Here is a 19,502-nt window from a genome sequence, read left to right as displayed (position 1 = left end):
CTTTGTTGATTTATATCTATATATTGCAAGTTGGTTTACATCTATACATTCCAATTCAATTTTCATTAAACTTTAACAAGTGAATCCCATCTCCCCAAGGAGCTTGCAACACGTTGCACGAGTATTCTGTCCCGAGGGGACGTGAATGCAGCTCTGTAGATGATAGAAAATCATCGCTCCTAGATAGAGTTCAACTAAAACAACTCTTCTAAAACCCAAAAATGGAAAGATCAATCAGCAGAGTTGCCTTGTACAATTAATGGATTCTCTTCCAATCAAAGATTTTTCTACCAACACAAAATTTGGAACCTCATAACCTACTTGGATTTCCTTTGGTCAGAAACCCTGGCGCCCATTATCTTGACAACAGCTTCATCCTTCGATCTTAGCAACTTGAGAGCAGGATGAACGTTAAGGTTACCAGCAACGATCTTCTGGCCTACATCGAGCTCACTTAAATCAACGTCTATGAAAGGAGGTATTATATCTGCAGGACAGAGAAACTTAACAGTTCTCTTGATAATGTTTAGAGACGACCCTGCAGAATAAGAACAATTGGCAAGGCGTAAGTAGAAATGCAGAAGTGTCGTGGCAGAAATTTATCAGTCTAACAAGCTTCAACATGAGGTAGTGAAACAAAATTGAGACTTGAATCAGAAAAGCATGACATTCTTGCCCATAAACACATTTCAGTGAATTACTTTTTCGTATGTTTCCTTGTTATTCTGAAATCTAATCATGTCTTCAACTTCTTCCTCCATCAACATGTTTCAAGGTTTGAGTTTTAGGTCTTTCTAACCTCAAATTCACTTTAGTTCTTCTAGTTCCTAATACTCTTTTATCCTATCATTTTGGAGGGAAAAAGAATTATTCCAAATCAAGAAAGTCAGGTCAAGAACAGCATGGGAAAAATCTAAAGGTTAAGGGCTCACTTGGACAGATACGGCTGCAGCTAGCTTATGACAGTAAGCAAGAAACAACCCAAAAATGCCAACCCAAACATGAGTGTCAAGGCTACATGCTGCTTTTTATATACTGTGACTAGCACATGGAGTCCAATTGATTCTAGCTTTAATCTATTTTACCCAAAAATTATCGAAACGTGAAAAACGAAGAGAAATGTGAACTTTGCATAAAATGGAAATAAACGATAAGATTTCAAACGTACCCTTTTTCAGCCCAGGGGAAACATCATCTCCTCTAAATACTAAAGGAACATCAACCTTCAACCATGCACTTAATGGAGCTCTTATGAATGTAACATTAAGCACAGCATCCGTGCTCGGATGATATTTATCAAGAAACATTATATCAGTGCATAACCCAAGAATTTCCAACCAGTGCAGTATAAAAACTCAATAGAATTAGTAGAAATAATAAATTTATGTAATCCAACTCATAATCCTTTCTAACCATCCAAACCATCGATAATGTCACTATTAGATGCAGAATCATCTCTACCTAAATTCAGAACTCAAGCTCATTGCTAAAAGGTTCATTAGCTGCACAGAAATCTCAACAATTCACAAAATCAAAACAAACCAATCCAAGGTTTCAACAGTGTATAAAGCAGAAGAAATTTTCAACTTTGTGCAATGCTAGGCGGCAAAATACAGACCTTACGCAGCAGAACGCGTACTTTCTCGACGACCTCAGAAGAGCCGAACTCTGGGCGGACCTCGAGTTCAAAGAGCCTGGAGAGGAAAAAGGATTGCCCTAAATGATTCACGAGCTTCTTCACCTGATTACTCTGAACTGAATTGATGCGCTTGTTGCCGCCGTGCTGGCCATCCTCCGCCTCGAAGACGATGCTAGGAACGCGGCCGGCCTTCCTCTAGTCGTATTTCGGGTCGGGGCGGGGGAATCCTTCCAGGTAGGTGAAGATAGGAGGAGCGTCAATTTCTTGGAGGAGCGCGGCGGTGGAGAAGCGCCGGAGATGGCGGATTGTGGCGGCGCTCAGCGCTGCGGCTCTGCGAATCAGCATTGGATCAGGGGTTTTGGGAGAAAGAAGATGATTCCATTTCCAAATAGTTTGGGCTCTTAATTGGAGAAAATCGGATCTATGGGAGTATAGCACTACAATAACAAAAATGTACCCACTTTGTTAATTGTTCTATATATGGAAAAAACGTCAGCTGAGCTAGCGTTTTATTAAGTGAAAACGCCACCGAGCTGGCGTTTTATTAAGTGAAAACGCCAACCGTGATGGCGTTTTACATTGAATTTGTGAATTTAAAAAAATACGGTACTTATTTAAACTCGCCAACTAGGTTGGCGTGTTTTGTCTAAAAACGCCAACGTTGATGGCGTTTTCTTCTTGTTTAAAACGTCATCCACGTGGGCGTGTTTTGGTTAAAAACGCCATCAACGTTGGCGTTTTTATGTTAAAAATGTCATCCAAGTTGGCGTGTTAGCGTTGAACCAGATATCAGCAAGATTTCTTCCAAAAACGCGAACTCTAATCACTTTCCCTCCCCAATTGCGAAAACTCTCCCCAAATGCGAAAAACCTTAAGGAAACTCTTGCTCGGGTCGACACAATCGTCGATTTGAGGGTGAAGATTTCGATTTTGGTTCATTCTACCAAACATTAGTCTTCCTATTCGGTTAGTATATCTAAATTTTGATCAATATTTGATGGATTTTTATGATAGTATATATTGTAGTGTAATTAATAGAAATATTTGATAGATTGTTATGATATATATATATATTCTAGTATATCTAATTTTTGATCAATATTTGATGGATTGTTATGATAGTATATATTTGATGTAATTAATATCTAATTTTTGACCAATTTTAGCTTACTCTACATAATGATAAATGTAAAAATAATACATATTTATTTGTGTTTTACATTATTGCAGATAGTATGACGTGGTGTGTCAATTTATATTGGGGGAAAAGATAATTCCCGGAGCAGTTATTTCATATGATCCTCCTTTTTAAAAAGGATTCATTATGTTGGATTAAAGTGTTTCCTATGATAAGCTTATGGAAATAATTTGTGAAAGGATGAGGATAAGCATATTTGAAAACAAAGTTCAAATAATATGGAAACGTATTATATGCGTTAGATCTGAAGTCACGTTTATAGGTACTCTACTAGAAGAAGTTTGTATGCCACTAATATTCAGTGAGAGTATGGCTACAGGAGGTCAAATTGAATTATTTGTTGAGTATTCAGCAATTACTCAACAAATAAGTCATCATGTCATAAGTTATAATGTTGGTACGTCTACGAGAGCCAAAGAACCAAGTTTCACTGCAATACAAGATTTTAATGTTAGAGGCGTGCGTTTAGGGGACAGTGACAATTGTCATGTGGTTGATGACATTATAAGTCCTGATAAAGCCGACTTTCTTGAGCCACAATCGCCATATGATTCTGAAGATGTAAACAGTGTTAGTATAGACTTAGATGGTCTGATGATGAACAATTTGTTGATTCAAGACCATCCATTTCAGTTGGAGAAACAGCAGCTGAAGAAATAGTGGTTGGAGAAACAGCAGTTGGAGGAAGAACAGAGTAGTTCCACTGTTCCCACAGCGTGGAATAAACTATTTTCGCACCTTACCAGGTACGTATGATAGTTTTGATCCAAAGAACTTTGAGCCTGCTGATCCGAGTGTGCATTATTGGAGTGAAAAAAATCCTAGCAATGTCGGTTTGCATACTAAATTTTGAATGAAATTGGAATTGAAGACAACTGTGACTTTTTGGCATTTGGAAAAGAACCGACAATATACAGTTGCTTAAAGTAAAGGAAAGAGATGACATGCAGTTTATAAGTGGCCACAAGGAAATCCGAAAGATAAGTCATTACCGAAATGTTTGTGGGAGTGTCGAGCAACATTGAGAAAGCATGATGAACACTGGCAAATTAGAGTGTTTAGCACTGCTCATACTTGTATGGGGGATCTTAATTATAATGGGCACGCTAATCTTTCGTCGTCCATGATATCATTGAGTGTTCGACGTCAGATAGAAAACGATCCTACCTACAAGGTAAAAGCTATTGTGGCGGATATTGAAAATAGATTTCATGTGAAAATTAGTTACAAGAAAGCATGGTATGCTTGGAGGACAACTATTAAGCTTGTATATGGTGGATGTGAGTGGTCATTCAAAGTTTTACCGGCTTATTTGAATGAAATGCAAAGACAAAATCCTGGTACAATTGTCGAATGGTTGCATGATGACAGATTAAGCCACGATATGAACAAGGTATTCAAGTACGTATTTTGAGCTTTTGGACCAGCTGTGGAGGCTTTTCAACTATGCAAACCAGTTTTAACAGTTGATGGAACTCATCTACGTGGACGATGTCGAGGTAAAATTCTTATTGCCGTTGGATTTGATGCTAATAAGAAATGTTTGCCCGTTGGAATTTGGCGTACGACAAACATAAGAGATGGGGTGAGATGACTACTAATATGATGGAATCTTACAACAATGTGTTGAGAGGCGCAAGAGAACTCCCAATCAAAGCTTGCATTGATATGACATTTTGGAGGACAATAGAATGGTTCAATGAGAGGACAATTGCATCAAGACAGTGTGCGACACAACTTACCCTGTGGGCGCATGAAAAGGTGTGCAAAAATGATTTAAAAGGTCAGTTACATAATGTGAGAGCACCAAGCTCAATTCGAGGGATTTATGTGGTTCGAACAAGACGTCGAATTGGGGAAAGGGTGGTAACAAGTGGAAGGTCTTGTACTTGGAGTCGAACTGCAAATGTCAAAAGTGTCAGATGTGGAGACTTTCGTGTTCACATGCAACGGCAGTTGTGCGGTTTAGAAACGACAACATGATGTCGCTTGTGAATCGCGTATACCACACAAGTATTTGGATACACCAATATTCTGGGGTGTTCAATCCACTCAGACACCCATATTATTGGGACGTGTCTGAATGGACTTTGCAGTGTTCACGAACTCAGTTAATGCCTCGAAGTCGAGGTCGGTAATGTACAACTAGGATTCCTAATCAGATGGATGTCCGTGAAGCTGACCAGCCACGAGCTCGACGACGTTGTAAACAATGCCGTCAACCTGGTCACGACAGGCGCAACTGCCCGACTTCTTGATTGTTTAGACTTATGTATCGATTACTACTTAGACTTATGTATTGATTACTGTGTGGACTTATGTAGTATTCAATATGTTACTTCTGTGGACTTATGTAGTAGTCAATATGTTACCTATTGTATTGCAGGGTATGGAAAAATGAAAAATTGAAAAATGTTTATGAATAGAAACGCCAGTCCCGTTGGTGTTTTTACTTAAACACGCCAACCGAGATGGCGTCTTTCGGTAGAACGCCAGCCTGAATGGCGTTTTCTTTAAATACGCCAACCAGAACGGCGAGTCATTACAGAGTGGTTGCATTTTCGTTGGGCTGAAACTCGGTTAAAACATCAGAGTGTAAAACGCCAGTCCCGTTGGCATTTTTACTTAAACACGCCAACCGAGATGGCGTCTTTCTTAAACACGCCAGCCTGAATGGCGTTTTCATTAAACACGCTAACTAGAACGGCGAGTCATTACAGAGTGGTTGCCTTTCCGTTGGGCTGAAACTCTGTTGAAACATCAGAGTGTAAAACGCCAGTCCCGTTGGCATTTTTACTTAAACACGCCAACCGAGATGGCGTATTTCTTAAACACGCCAGCCTGAATGGTGTTTTCATTAAACACTCCAACCAGAACGGCGAGTTATTACAGAGTGGTTGCCTTTCCCTTGGGCTGAAACTCGATTGAAACATCAGAGTGTAAAACTCCTGTCCCGTTGGCGTTTTTACTTAAACACGCCAACCGAGATGGCATCTTTCTTAAACACGCCAGCCTGAATGGCATTTTCCTTAAACACGCCAACCAGAAAAACATTTACCTTACACTTTCATTAGAGCCTTTCTACTCAATCCTGCTTTTTACAATGCATATTCAAAATATTGCAATCATTCCCACATAAAAAATTTAATTAAGAACAGAAAGGCGTTGTAAAATTATCAAAGATAATGATTACAAGGTTTACAACACGAAGTTCAACTGAATAAACAAATAAGGTTCACAAACACGGATTTCAATCGTCTCGCCTTTTCCGCATAAACAGGCAACGGATTCCCTTCCCGATTCTGGAGGTAGGGAGTCTAGACGGAGGAGTATCTTGAACAACGACATTCTCTAAATCACCTAAAAAATTCGTCTCGCACAGAAGACCGAGGTAGAGAATGGTGGACATCACTGAGACCGATATCTTCACATGTACCATCAGTGTGGCTGACAGAATGACAACCTCGAACTGCAGATCTTGGTGGAGGTGGAGGCATAAAATCGTCATCAGAATCATCTAGCAAATGAGCATCCATCCTTGAAGATGACAACTCTCCACCAGTTTTCTTCTTTCTACGTCGCTTCCCTTTTTGCCTCACGGGCATTTCAATGTCCTGCTCAGAGCGTTGGGAAGGACGGTAGTCCATCATCTCAGCTTCCCCGGATATCTGCAGGCCATCTTCAACCATCCTCGAAATTGTGAACAAATCCGGTCGTCCTGTCATGTCTTGCCCACTTAGAAAGTGGCGTATTTTGTGAAGTGTCTCCACCTACAATTTTCAAAGTTAATTACATTTCATCATATGAATTTAAATAATTAATAGTTGTTTCAATTTACCGCGTAGCTATGAGAGGATGCCGTTTCATGGAAGCCCTCCTGAGCATGCACACCAGGTTTTGTTAAGTACACCACGGTTATCCGGCGAAACCAATACATATACTCATCAGTTGCAATAGGCTCAGTTGAGTACTCCACATCAGTCCACACCATGTTGTGCCTATTGTCCCAATCCTGTATATGATTGGCGTGGTACTTAACCCAATTCCGACCAGATTTGCCACGACGATCCTGTTTCACAAAATCAGTTCCGTGGAACTGGTTGACAAGCGGGATATACGATTGGACAATCCCAAATTGTCGCAACACTCGTTGTGGCAAGTGTGGCTCAACCAGATTCCAGCCAATAAGGGTTGTGATCGACGTCCATATAGGACGACCGCCAACACAAACATCCGGCAGGTTTCGCATGACATAAGGCCTCCAAATAAACTACAGATGAAACAAATTTAGTCAAAACAAATTCAATCAAAACAGCAAACAAACAACAAATTAGGTTACGTAAATTACTTGGTTGGCGTGCATTCTGGAGAACTGATCTCTGAAATTTTCAATGCAATGCCCGGGTGCTTTTACATATGAGGCCGGACCAGTCCATCTAAAAAAATTAAATTATGAGCGAATAACACGGAAATTAATAAAAATTATGCTATAAAAAGTAATTAGTGAACAACTTACGCGACTGCACATGGTACGTAGTCAATAGGCGCGAGATTTAGCATCTGCGGTCTAATATTTGGGATTCTTTCCCAAGCCCACAACTGTAACAAAGTAAGAGCTCCCCCGACATCGGTCCTTCTAGCAAGGGCAGCTTCACATAGATTATGGTACAAGCATGCAAGAGTCGCATCACCCCATCTATAGCTAGCACATCGTTCTACATCCATGAAAAATTGCAAGTAGAAGAATGAAATTTTATTTCCGGATGCGTTCGAGATCATCAGACCACCAAGTTACAGCAGACACTAAACACGAGCACGTTGAACATATATGTATTGGTTGTGTTCATCACTCAACTCAATCCTCAGTTGATTTGATAAGCTTGTCTGCTTCCAAACCATTTCTTTCAAATCAACTGCATCTGGAATAAAGCCAAGATAATCCAGAGAAATTTGCTTCCAATAGTTGACATCCTTAGTGGGGATGTAACCCGTCAGAGCATCACCGTCAACTTTGAGGCCTCATAAGACCTCCACGTCTTCTAATGTCACTGTCGCTTCACCGACTGGAAAGTGAAACGTGTGAGTCTCTAGCCTCCATCGTTCAATCAATGCGGTGATAAGATGGTAGTCAATGTCTTTTGGTTGACCACACCTCAATATCCCGCCGAACCCCATCTCGTCTATCACTGCCAAAACACGAGGATGTATGGGAACATCCCAAATGATTCCTTCGTATCTCCTGTAGCGTACGCCTTCTGATGGAACTCCTGCCCATATATTAATAGAGACGTGTTGTCTCTGAAGATATAATACGGAAGGGTCCTCAGGACCACATAAGAGTCTTCGACGAGCACTTGAAGATGATGCCATAGTTCACCTACACAACATTCACAATTCAAATTAAACAATTCACAAACATGCACAAATTTCAATACTTGGATACTATTTAAGTCAATATCACAAAATGGAACACCAATGTCAAATAATGCACAATACAAAAATGCACAAATTCACCAACACAACATTACACAAAATTATAACACAATTCACCTACACAACATTAACAATTCAACCTAAACAATTTCAATAATTTGTCACTATTGAACCCAATATCAAATAATGTAACACCTAAACCCAAATAATGCAACACCAATTTAAAATCCACATAAACCAAATCAAGTAGCCCAATTTTTAAGCTAGAACAACACTACCTAGTTTAAACCCAATTTTAATAACATGTATACCATAACTAAAAACTAATATGTCAAATATTAATCAACAATAATGCATTCAAACAACCCACTGCACAAAATAATAACACAACACAAATGATCAACTCAATTTACAACTCATTACAAACCCTAACTAACTATAAAACAATTACACCATAATTGTCAAAAATAATACTAACCGAATGATATATCAAATATACGGAAGAATGACACTGATTAACTCCTTGTTGATGCAATTGCAAGGGACTGGCGTCGAAGGGGAAGAAATCGCCGCTACTGCTGCTGTTTGGGTGTGGTTTGTTGATTTGGGGAAGAAATCCCGATATATTGCCCTATTTTGTGAATAAACGCCACTGAGAGTGGCGTGTTCTAATTTATCTTTCTTTTTTTCGGAAATTCAATCATAACACGCCATTGCGACTGGCGTGTTTTAATTTATCTTTATTTTTTTTCGGATCGTAACACGCCATTGCGACTGGCATGTTCTAATCAATAGACGCCATCCTAAATGGCCTTTTTAAACAAAACACGTCAACCTAGTTGGTGAGTTTAAATAAGTACCGTATTTTTAAAAATTCACAAATTAACTGTAAAACGCCATCACGGTTGCCGTTTTCACTTAATAAAACGCCAGTTCGGTTAGCATTTTTCTCATATGTAGAACATATATCAATGTGGGTACATTTTTGTTATTGTAGTGATAGAGTGCCCCAAATCCGATTTTCTCTCTTAATTGTGGCCCTAATTAATGTCCAACGAGTAATTAATCAGGATTTCAACTATTTTTTGCTATATTTCAATTTTGTTTATCAATTTTACAGTAATTGTGAGCTGAGTCAGCATTTCCTAATCAATCCTCTCTCTTACACTAGGGGTGAGCAAAAAAACCGGAAACTGAATATCCGAACCGAACCAAACCGAAATTTTGAAATTCGGTTTGATTATTTCGTTTTTTCGGTTCGGTTCGGTTTTGAAAATACAAAAATTTCAGTTTTTCGGTTCGGTTCGGTTCGGGCGAAGAAAAAAACCAAAAAACCGAAAAACCGAATTATATATATATTCTATTAATTTAATATATTATATTATATATAATATATAGTATATTCTTTTAATAAATTCTACTATATTATATATATTATATGTATTATTAATTTAAATTATATATAAATATTCTATTAGTATATATAAAATAAATTACACACATATATATATTAATATTATATTTATTTTTTCGGGTTTTTCGGTTTTTTTCGGTTTTGTTCGGGTTTTTCGGTTTTTTAAGTTCGGTTTTCGGTTTCGGTTTTTCAGTTTTTCGGATTCGGTTCGATTTGGATTTTTCGGTTTTTCGGTTTTGGTTCGGTTTTGACAAAAAATCGAACCGAAACCCGAATGTACACCCCTATCTCACACACAGAAACACTCGAGAGCTCACTGCGCACTGTACGGGAACAAAATCGAAGGAGAGGCCAATTGGAGCAGCATCCCGAATTCCAAGCTGGCGTTCAGCCCGAAGAGAGCGACGGCGGAGCTCCCCCACTCGAGCTCCATCGGCAATCGCGCCGCCTCGTCCCCCTCCGCCTCCGCTGTGGCCTCATCCCCATTTTCGTCCGACCACAGCTCCGCCGCTGCCTCCGGCGACGATCATGACGGCCGCCATCGGCATTCCAGGGATCGCTCATTCTGCTCCTATTTCCAACCTTTCCTCCCGCACTTCTTTTCTCCCAATGACGATCTCCATAAGGCGCATCCCCATAGATCTAAGATCTCGGCTATCGTGCTCGTCGCTGTCGTCTTCGCGGGTGTAATTACAGTTTTGTCCCTCGTTCAACGATTGGTATATGCCGAAATGCCCTCTTCCTGCGTTGCCTATTTGTTTATGTGCGAATTTTTGTCTTGGGGTTTCGAACTCTATATTCTCTTTGGCATTGTGGCTTGAAGTTCATTGCTATTTTGATTTCGTTGTTTCTAGTTAGTTTTATGAATTCAATTGGGATGCTAGCTTCTGATCTCATTTGCTATTATTTTGTTTCTAGAAGTTTGGCACTTTATGATTCCATGCTTTCCTTCATGCTCTAATCACTGTAAGCCTTTGACCCTGCTTTCCGCATTGGCTGCAGAATGCTCCTTATCTGTGCAAAAAAGATGGCATTACTCTTCAGTGCCCTCGTGTAAGCTAAAATGGTTATCCACTTCTTTGTCATTTCATCTTCTTTATATTTTTTGTTTTCTTAATATCATCACTTTCATTATAAGCAGGTTAAGGAGCTACCCTCACTCTGGGAAAATCCTTATTCAGCCACTACATCATGGAAACCTTGTGCAGAAAGGCGCGAGGGTGTAATTTTAGGTACTCAAATATGTGGATGGATGTATGAAAAAAATCATAAAACTGGTGCAGTTACCCTTAGACATCAGCAACGAATTTAAACCCTTTTTCAAATTTTATGGCTAAATTGTTTAATGATATTTTATTAAACTCATTATTTAAAACCTCAACTCATTGACGCATATGACTACTCATGTGATGATTTAACAAAATGAATATCAGTATGTTAGATGTGAACTTTAAATATCACACCAGAAGACTCAGCCTTGGGATAAATGAATTATGGAATTACGGGTGAGTGGCTGTGTACTGATAACTATATAGACTATGTCACAGAATATAGTGATGCCACTTCAATGCTTTGTTTGTACATAATTCATGAATTCTACCATGTGTATCTTTCCAATGATTTTATTTGCCATTTGTTATGGTTCGGGGATTAGATTACAGCTCTTTCTTGATGGTTTGTAAAAGCAGAAAATAATGTTCTGGCTGCTTAAGTGAAAACTTTAACAGGAAACTGTGTACTTATCTCATTTTGTAGAATATACTATATATATAGTATGGCATTTGCTCAGATAAACTTTCGGAATGTGCATTTGTCAATATTAGCACGAATAATAACCTTTTTCTTTCCCTTGCAGATCTTCCATCTGAGAATTCAACAAGTGGTTATATATTTATTCATGCGGAGGGAGGTCTTAACCAGCAAAGAATTGCTGTAAGCGATTCTTGTAGAAAATTTTAAACCATCTTTTGCATCAAGTTTTTTGTTATGAAAGACATTATTTAGATATATAAGTTCACCTGCCACATTTAATTATTTGACTTAAATAAATTTTTAACCATGCAACTGATTTCCTCTATTTGATAGCGGTCACTTTTATGCTGCTAAGATTGTTTTAGAAATTTCTTCATTTATCTTGATATTGCATGGATCGTGGAGTACTCTTTTATTTCAAATACTTGCCTTAGATTCATAATTATTTCAACAGATATGCAATGCTGTTGCTGTGGCAAAGATCATGAATGCTACTCTTATTTTGCCTGTGCTGAAGCAAGACCAGATATGGAAAGATCAAACGTGGGTGAGCAATCCTTATGATACAAAATGTATTTCATTCTATATTACTTTAGCATTGATTGTCCACTTATCTGTATACTGCAATAATGACTGCCAGATTACTGGAATACTAAAGAGAACTTTGTGTTATGCTGCCAGCCTGCTACCAATAAATGTGTCCTAGCTCTTTCTTTGGCTTTCTTTCTGGGACTGCGCAGAAAATAACAAGAACACAAAATTTTCCTTTTCCTAAAATGCTTCCTCTATTTTTTTAGCCAGCTTGATATACTTAAGTTTAATGCACTGGCTATGCAGTATTCTGGTTTCTGAATCTTTCCATTGTAACCTCTATCAAGCCTGCTGCTGTTAATACTTAAATATCTTTTATTTTAGTCAAGTTCTAGTTGATGATGGGTTCTTACTTCTTACTGTTAGATACATTACACTCATGGCTTAGGAAACACCAACAATCATTTTGCAATGTGATGTAAATTCTTTTGTAGGATTCTATGATGTATAGCTGTTTGTGGAAAACTTCAGGACATATTTGATGTACATTATTCTGTTACTACATAGGGTCGCTTATTGTTAACCTTTTGACTGCAGGAAATTCGAAGATATATTTGATGTAGATCATTTTATTAATTACTTGAAGGATGATGTTACAATTGTCAGAGATATCCCGGAATGGTTTTCAGATAAAGCAGAGCTGTTTTCTAGTATAAGGTTTGGTTTTTTTAATTGCTTACAAATTCTGTAAACATGTGACCGACCTATGAAAGATTAAAAAATGGCCCCACCTGGCTCCCATCTAAAGAAGATTTGCTGAGTCACTGAGTGTTTGGAATAATTTCTATTACTTCAAACATCTGATAAGGAAATGGAATCTTAGTTTTTCCATATGTATAACTATGGAGTTATTCTTATCCAATAGTTGCTCGAAAACAGACACTTTTGAGTGCTTTGTTAAAAAATTATACTGTGCATTTTTGTCCATTATCAGCATAGGTTGTGTTGTGTAGGATGCAAAAAGGAGTTAAACTGTGATACTTAGCAATGGTGTTTTATATATACACCAAGGTTTTTCAGTAATTCATTGTAACTAGAAGCAAAAATGTTAGCTTTTGATGAACTTCACTGATCCTTTTGGTTATAATATCATGCGAACGGACAGTTTTGTTGCTTGCGGATCTTACTTTATTGGCATTTACTCATAACAGACGTACTGTAAAGAACATTCCAAAGTATGCTCCCGCTCAGTTCTACATTGACAATGTTTTGCCTCGGGTCAAAGAAAAGAAGATAATGGCCTTGAAACCTTTTGTTGATCGACTGGGGTGAGTTGTTTGTTTCAATTGACTTGTTTTTACATCTGTCCTACTCCATGTGCATCAAAGACAGTATATGTGTTAGTGTTGACATGACCTACCTTTCTTGCTCACAAGGTATGATAATGTTCCTCAAGAAATCAACAGGCTAAGGTGCAGAGTGAATTACCATGCTTTGAAGTTTCTTCCCGAAATTGAAAATATGGCTGATTCACTAGTATCAAGAATGAGAAATCGGACTGGCAATTCTAATCCTTTCATGTAAGTGACATGCACTATCCAATTGCTACTTCCCGAAACCAGAATATATAAAGTAATAATTGCTACAGATTTGACCTTTCAGTTGAAAGGTCTTCAGAATCTTTTTTATCTATATTCGCTTGTATATCAGGGCTCTTCATTTAAGGTTTGAGAAAGGTATGGTGGGTCTCTCTTTCTGTGATTTTGTGGGGACTAGGGTAGAGAAAGCTCTGATGGCTCTTTACAGACTTAAAGAATGGCCCCGGCGCTTCAAGGTATTGTTCTTCTCAAGTTGAGTTTTTTCTCTTTTGATTTTAATTCAGGCAAGTATTGTGATATCTTTCTTGGGCTTGGCATTACAGGATGGTTCCCATCTTTGGGCACTGGCTCTTCAGAAGCGAAAGGAAGGACGTTGCCCTCTTGAACCCGGTGAAGTAGCAGTGATGCTTCGTGCTATGGGCTATCCTAAAGAAACACAAATATATGTGGCTTCTGGACAGGTGTATGGTGGACAGAACCGCATGGCACCACTGAGGAACATGTTCCCAAATCTTGTAAGTTCAATTCTAAAGAAACAAGATACTATGAGATCTTAGTTTTAGTTTCATTAAGGATCCCTTACAGGTCACAAAGGAGGAATTAACGACCAAGTTGGAGTTGGATGGATTTAGAAAGCACGTGACCAGTTTGGCGGCTCTAGACTTTTTGGTCTGTTTGAAGTCTGATGTCTTCGTCATGACACATGGTGGAAACTTTGCTAAACTAATTATAGGGAACCGGAGGTATCTAGGTCACCACCTAAAATCCATAAAACCAGACAAGGGTCTGATGTCCAAATCTTTAGGAGACCCTTACATGGGCTGGGCCACATTTGTAGAAGATGTGATCATGACCCACCATACTCGAACTGCACTACCGGAAGAAACTTTCCCCAACTATGACATCTGGGAGAACCCCTTGACACCTTGTATGTGTAGAACCTGATTAATATACTTCTTGTAGCGTAGCGCATACCATAGGGAATATGAAGCACCCAGGTTGAGCGCGGAAAATTTTGGTCCATAAAAAGATGAGGTAAAAGCTATAGAGCTGCAGGTGATGAAATTTTATTGTTTGAACCTGTGTGGATGTGAGGTCTCTTGCTGCCAACCAAGGGCTTCAGATTTTTCGCTCTACTTGGATCAGAAATGCTATCTTTCGTGCTGGGGCGCAAAGAGACATGATGTTTGTATTGAAATATTGATGTTTTACATCATAATTTTTCATTTGTAAATTGGAGTGTAGTTCACTAGTAAGCATTGAGAAACTTATTCGGCCTGTTATGATTCTAACCGGACCGGTTGACCGGTTATCCAGTTTCACTTTTTCATAAATCATAGTCCTTTTTCATTTGCTCATAACTTTTCATTTCTTAACCAAGAACCAGAGAACCGTTTAAACACCCATAGTCCCATTAAACATGAAATCTTATCTTTTTTCGGTTGTCCCAATAAAAATAAAATATTTTCTAAAATGAAAATTCCTCCACCTCTACTTTTTTCCTTCTCTTTTATTACTTTATTCTCTCTTTAGAAATTATAAAATTATACTCCCTCCGTGCACAAAAAATAGGGTACATTTGCCATTTTTTGTTGTCCACGAAAAATAAGACACATTCAAATAATATGGACCCCTTATTCCACTAGCACTACTTCTCTCTTACTTTACCAATTTTACATTAAACCTCGTGTTATTCACAAAGTGCCTTATTTTTCGTGGACGGATGGAGTATTTTTTTCTCCTTTTAACACACAAACAATATATTCCATAAAATCTCATGTCAACACCCAGATATGATATATACTCCATCCGTCTCATTATAGGCGTTTCTATTCGGCCTTTGTTTTGCGAAAATGATAATAAGTAGTTAGACTAAAGAGAAAGTAAAGTAAGTAATAGAATAATGTAGATACGACTCTCTTCTATATTATTTTCATATTCGCAAAATAACGACCTAAAAAATACCTCACTTATAATGAGACAAATGTAGTATCTAACTTGTGATAGAGAGTATTGGTTTACATATATAATCACGTTATTAATTTATTTATTACACTAAAAGACAATTACATTTTTGAAAATTAAGTTAAGATATGTGCGCCATTATCGTTTTTAAAAAAACGATAATAAAATCGACGCCCACTTGCGGAGAGGCGATTGGACGTCACTGCCCCTCCACAGCTCGCCACGTGTGAGGGGGTGCATGGCTCGCTAGCAAGGGATGAGATCTCGGCGGCGGGCCGCCCTCAGTGGAGAAATGCATACAACGGTGTCACGTCGGTGTCTCGTCCTAGTGGGACAAGCCATCACTCCACGGAGAGTACCGTTGTGGATGCTCTAAGAATAAAAAACCAATACAACATAATAGGAAGAGTAGTTGAATACCGTGTTTCATTTGATTTTTATATTTTGATTATATTAATAAAATAAATATTAGTACTGTCTTCATCCCCCATTAATTGACACTAATTTCCTTTTTACTAGTACTTTTTTTAATGGACCTCACATTCCATTAACTTATTTCATTCACATTTTAATTTAAAATTAATATATAAAAGTAGGACTTTCATTCCACTACATTTCTTAAAACTCATGTCAAGTCAACCGGTACCAATTAATGTGGGACGGAAGGAGTAATAGTTCAAAAAATTAATGTAATATATGTAATCGAGAATTAATAAATCCAAACTAAAACTAATAAAGAAAAGCTCATTGAAGATGTTTTGAACAATGCATAAACTTAATTAGGTTAAAAAAAGCATAGGAAATAAAGAGTAAGGTCGAGCCTTCGACTATAGAAGATGAATGTTAGTGTTGCAATTTAGTCTATGCATGTCTTATTTAATACTTCCTCCGATCCCCATTAAATGTTCCACATTTTCTTATTTGAACGGTTCCCAAAAAATGTCACATTTCATTTTTCCTACTTTTAGTAAATGGACCTTACATTCCACTAATTTATTTTACTCACAATTATTATAAAACTATTATATAAAAGTGGGGTCGACATCCCATTAATTTTTTCCACTCACTTTCCTTCACAAAGTCAAACAATTTTCTTAAAATCCACACCGGTCAAATATGAGACATTTAATGGGGACCGGATGAAGTAATGCAAAAGAAGTATGAAGACTTATTCAACCACTTCGCACATGAATCCATCGGATGTGATAAAATGCAAACTCTATATATTATACAAACTTCAAAGTATGATTTGAATCGTTAGAAAATATTAATAGATGACAAAATAACAGCAATAAAAAATGTCAACACAACAATGTCAACATAATGAATTAGTTTTATAGTAATAAACATTGAGGGACAAATAAAAAAAATAGTGATAACTAATAACGGACGCATAGAGTAATTATTAGTATAATAACAACTATACTATAATTATTAGTTCTATCCGCATTTTTAAATTTGTCCCAACACTTTTATTACAAGATTAATAAAAAACTAGGAAGCGAACAAGATAAGATATCATTGAGCATGTAAAGAAATATGTGGTTGAAAGTTGAAACTTGATAAGCGTCGTTATATCCATGTCCGACTAGTCGGTAGGAATTGAAAAGAAGGAGCTCCGATGGCCGGAAAGAGACCTCATGTGTTGGCCGTTCCAATTCCGGCCCAAGGCCACGTGAAGCCGCTCATGAGCCTCTGTCGCCAAATAGCCAAACACGGCTTTAAAGTCACCTTTGTCAATGCCCATTCTATCCATAACAAAATGCTTTCCGCATCTCAAAAACGACAAGACGAAGAAGATGATTCCTGCCACAATATAGTGATGGAAACTATTCCCGACGGTTTCACTCCTGAAGACGATCCAAACAACCTCTCTATGCTGCTCGAAAATCTCCGAAGGACAATGCCACAAACCTTAACCGATTTGATTCAACGGATCAACACCTCCAATCCTTACGAGAAGGTTACTTGTTTCATTGCTGACATCGCATTTTCATGGATTTTCGATATTGCAGACAAGATGGGAGCCGAGCCTGTCGCCTTTTCCACACCTTCCGTCGCCAACTTGGCCTTCATGCTTCACACTCCCAAACTCTTAGAGCAAGGAATTCTTAATATAAATGGTAATACTTAATCATCCCTTTTGTTTAATTTTTTTTTATCACTATTACTACTATCTTGTGTGAATAATATCTTGGGACTTAACTCAAAGCAGACAATATCATATCCTAACAAATTAAATGCAGGATCTCTCCAAAATGGGGTTGTAGTTAGTCTCTCAAACGATATACCTGCTTGGAGGAATGGTGAGTTTCTATGGAGTTTCTCTAGAGACCCGGAAATAGAAAAGGTGTTCTTCGAATTTACAACCAAAGGATTCAAAGACGCTAGTAAAGCAAAGTGGTTGCTTTGCAACTCTTGTCATGAGCTCGAACCTGCAGCTACTGAGTTGGTCCCTAACGTCTTGCCAGTCGGGCCCTTAAATTTACTCGACTCAAACAGTGTCAAATCCACCAATTTCTTCTCTGAAGATTCATCCTGTTTACGCTGGCTGGATACCCAACCGGATAGATCTGTGGTGTATGTTTCTTTCGGAAGCTCGGGAGTTTTCTCTCAGCAGCAGATGGATGAGTTGGCTTTCGGGCTCGAGCTATCGGGCCGGGCTTTTCTATGGGTCGTCCGGCCCGATCTCGCCAATGGGTCACCGATCGTGTACCCTCCTGGATTCGGGACTGGGCTCGGGAAGATTGTGGAATGGGCACCTCAAAAAAAAGTCCTTTCACATCCGTCCATTGGTTGTTTCGTGTCTCACTGTGGATGGAACTCGACAACCGAAGGCGTCACCAATGGGGTCCCTTTCCTATGTTGGCCCTATTTTGCTGACCAGTTCCATAATGAGAAGTACATTTGTGAAAAGTGGGGGATTGGATTGAAAATTGATTTTGATGAAGAGGGGATTAGATCAAGATATGAAATCAAGAACAAAATTGACATGCTGTTTTTTGATAATAAGTTTAAGGAAAATGCACTGAAGCTGAAGGAAATGTGTGGTAAGAGTGTTGCCGATGGTGGAACGTCTTTCAACAATTTGAAGAAGTTTATTGATCATCTTTATAGGAGATGAATGGTATGGTTTTTGACTTATTCCAATAATTTGTGCGTTCACGGCTATGTAATGGTTTCTGTATGTACTAGTAGTACTATTTTTTATGAAATGAACTTATCAGAGTACTATATAAGGGTACTGTTTAATTTGATAAATGAAATCGATAAGCTTTTTATGGTGTCTGTTCTTGAATTGCAATCAATTTACCATTGTGATCAATTGCATGAGTATTATGTACACCAGATCATGCAAACATAACATTCAGTTATAGTTGCACTTATTAAATTATTACTCCATCCTCAACATTGAGTGTATCTTCAGTACCTAGTTGGTTAAAAAATGCTATAGCTTGTCCCACAACATAGTATTGTAGCGTGAGGTAGTCGAGGGCTTTAGGCCTTTTAATGTGATAAATTCTTTTGGCCTTTCACCTGGTGTAACCTTTAAATTTTATGTGAGGTGTTTTGATTGAAAAGATCTTTTATTTGGTATTTCTTAGATTTTAAATAGGTGATGAGTTTGGAGTAGAAGAGAATACTGTATAAATTCATCTGCATTCATTCTCCAGCTTTCTACATTTTAGTGTGCATCTTAGGAGCATTGCCTAGCCTAATTCTCGGAGTTCCACCAAGTTCGCTGGTACCTAGCAGGTTTCAGGTGCTTCTACATACTAAGAGAATGTCGTTTTATCTTTATGGACAATATGTCAATCCGTGAGCACTAGCTGAGACGTATGTAGTTGTCAATGTTGCTGTTGATTTCGATTATGGATGTCATTTATCTTGAGCTAGTTGTGAATGTTGAATTGGATGTTTGATTTTCGTGATTGGTTGCTGAGTTTGAGTAGACTCGCTGGAATCTAGTGT

General features: G+C 38.1%; 2 protein-coding genes and 1 pseudogene across 2 annotated transcripts; 2 read left to right on the top strand and 1 right to left on the bottom strand.

Annotated features, from left to right (window-relative positions):
• Positions 1-34: 34 nt before the first annotated feature.
• On the bottom strand, positions 35-2,052 carry LOC121779981 (annotated as a pseudogene).
• A 6,723-nt stretch (positions 2,053-8,775) lies between these two features.
• Positions 8,776-14,899, top strand: LOC121779125 (protein PECTIC ARABINOGALACTAN SYNTHESIS-RELATED-like). The gene is made up of 12 exons (XM_042176462.1): positions 8,776-8,859; positions 9,984-10,403; positions 10,687-10,737; positions 10,826-10,916; positions 11,540-11,616; positions 11,891-11,979; positions 12,565-12,684; positions 13,179-13,295; positions 13,404-13,547; positions 13,678-13,801; positions 13,889-14,080; positions 14,151-14,899. The coding sequence occupies exons 1-12, from the start codon at positions 8,776-8,778 to the stop codon at positions 14,508-14,510; spliced, it is 1,869 nt and encodes a 622-aa protein (XP_042032396.1). The 3' UTR covers positions 14,511-14,899.
• Positions 14,900-17,021: 2,122 nt separating this feature from the next.
• LOC121780454 (UDP-glycosyltransferase 83A1-like) lies at positions 17,022-18,819 on the top strand. Its single transcript, XM_042178088.1, has 2 exons — positions 17,022-17,653; positions 17,777-18,819. Exons 1-2 carry the CDS (start codon positions 17,152-17,154, stop codon positions 18,652-18,654), a joined length of 1,380 nt encoding a protein of 459 aa, XP_042034022.1. The 5' UTR covers positions 17,022-17,151; the 3' UTR covers positions 18,655-18,819.
• Positions 18,820-19,502: the final 683 nt, after the last annotated feature.

The sequence above is a fragment of the Salvia splendens genome, chromosome 19, assembly GCF_004379255.2.
Source record: "Salvia splendens isolate huo1 chromosome 19, SspV2, whole genome shotgun sequence".
Lineage (NCBI taxonomy): Eukaryota > Viridiplantae > Streptophyta > Magnoliopsida > Lamiales > Lamiaceae > Salvia > Salvia splendens.
This window is presented reverse-complemented; position numbering and strand designations above follow the sequence as displayed.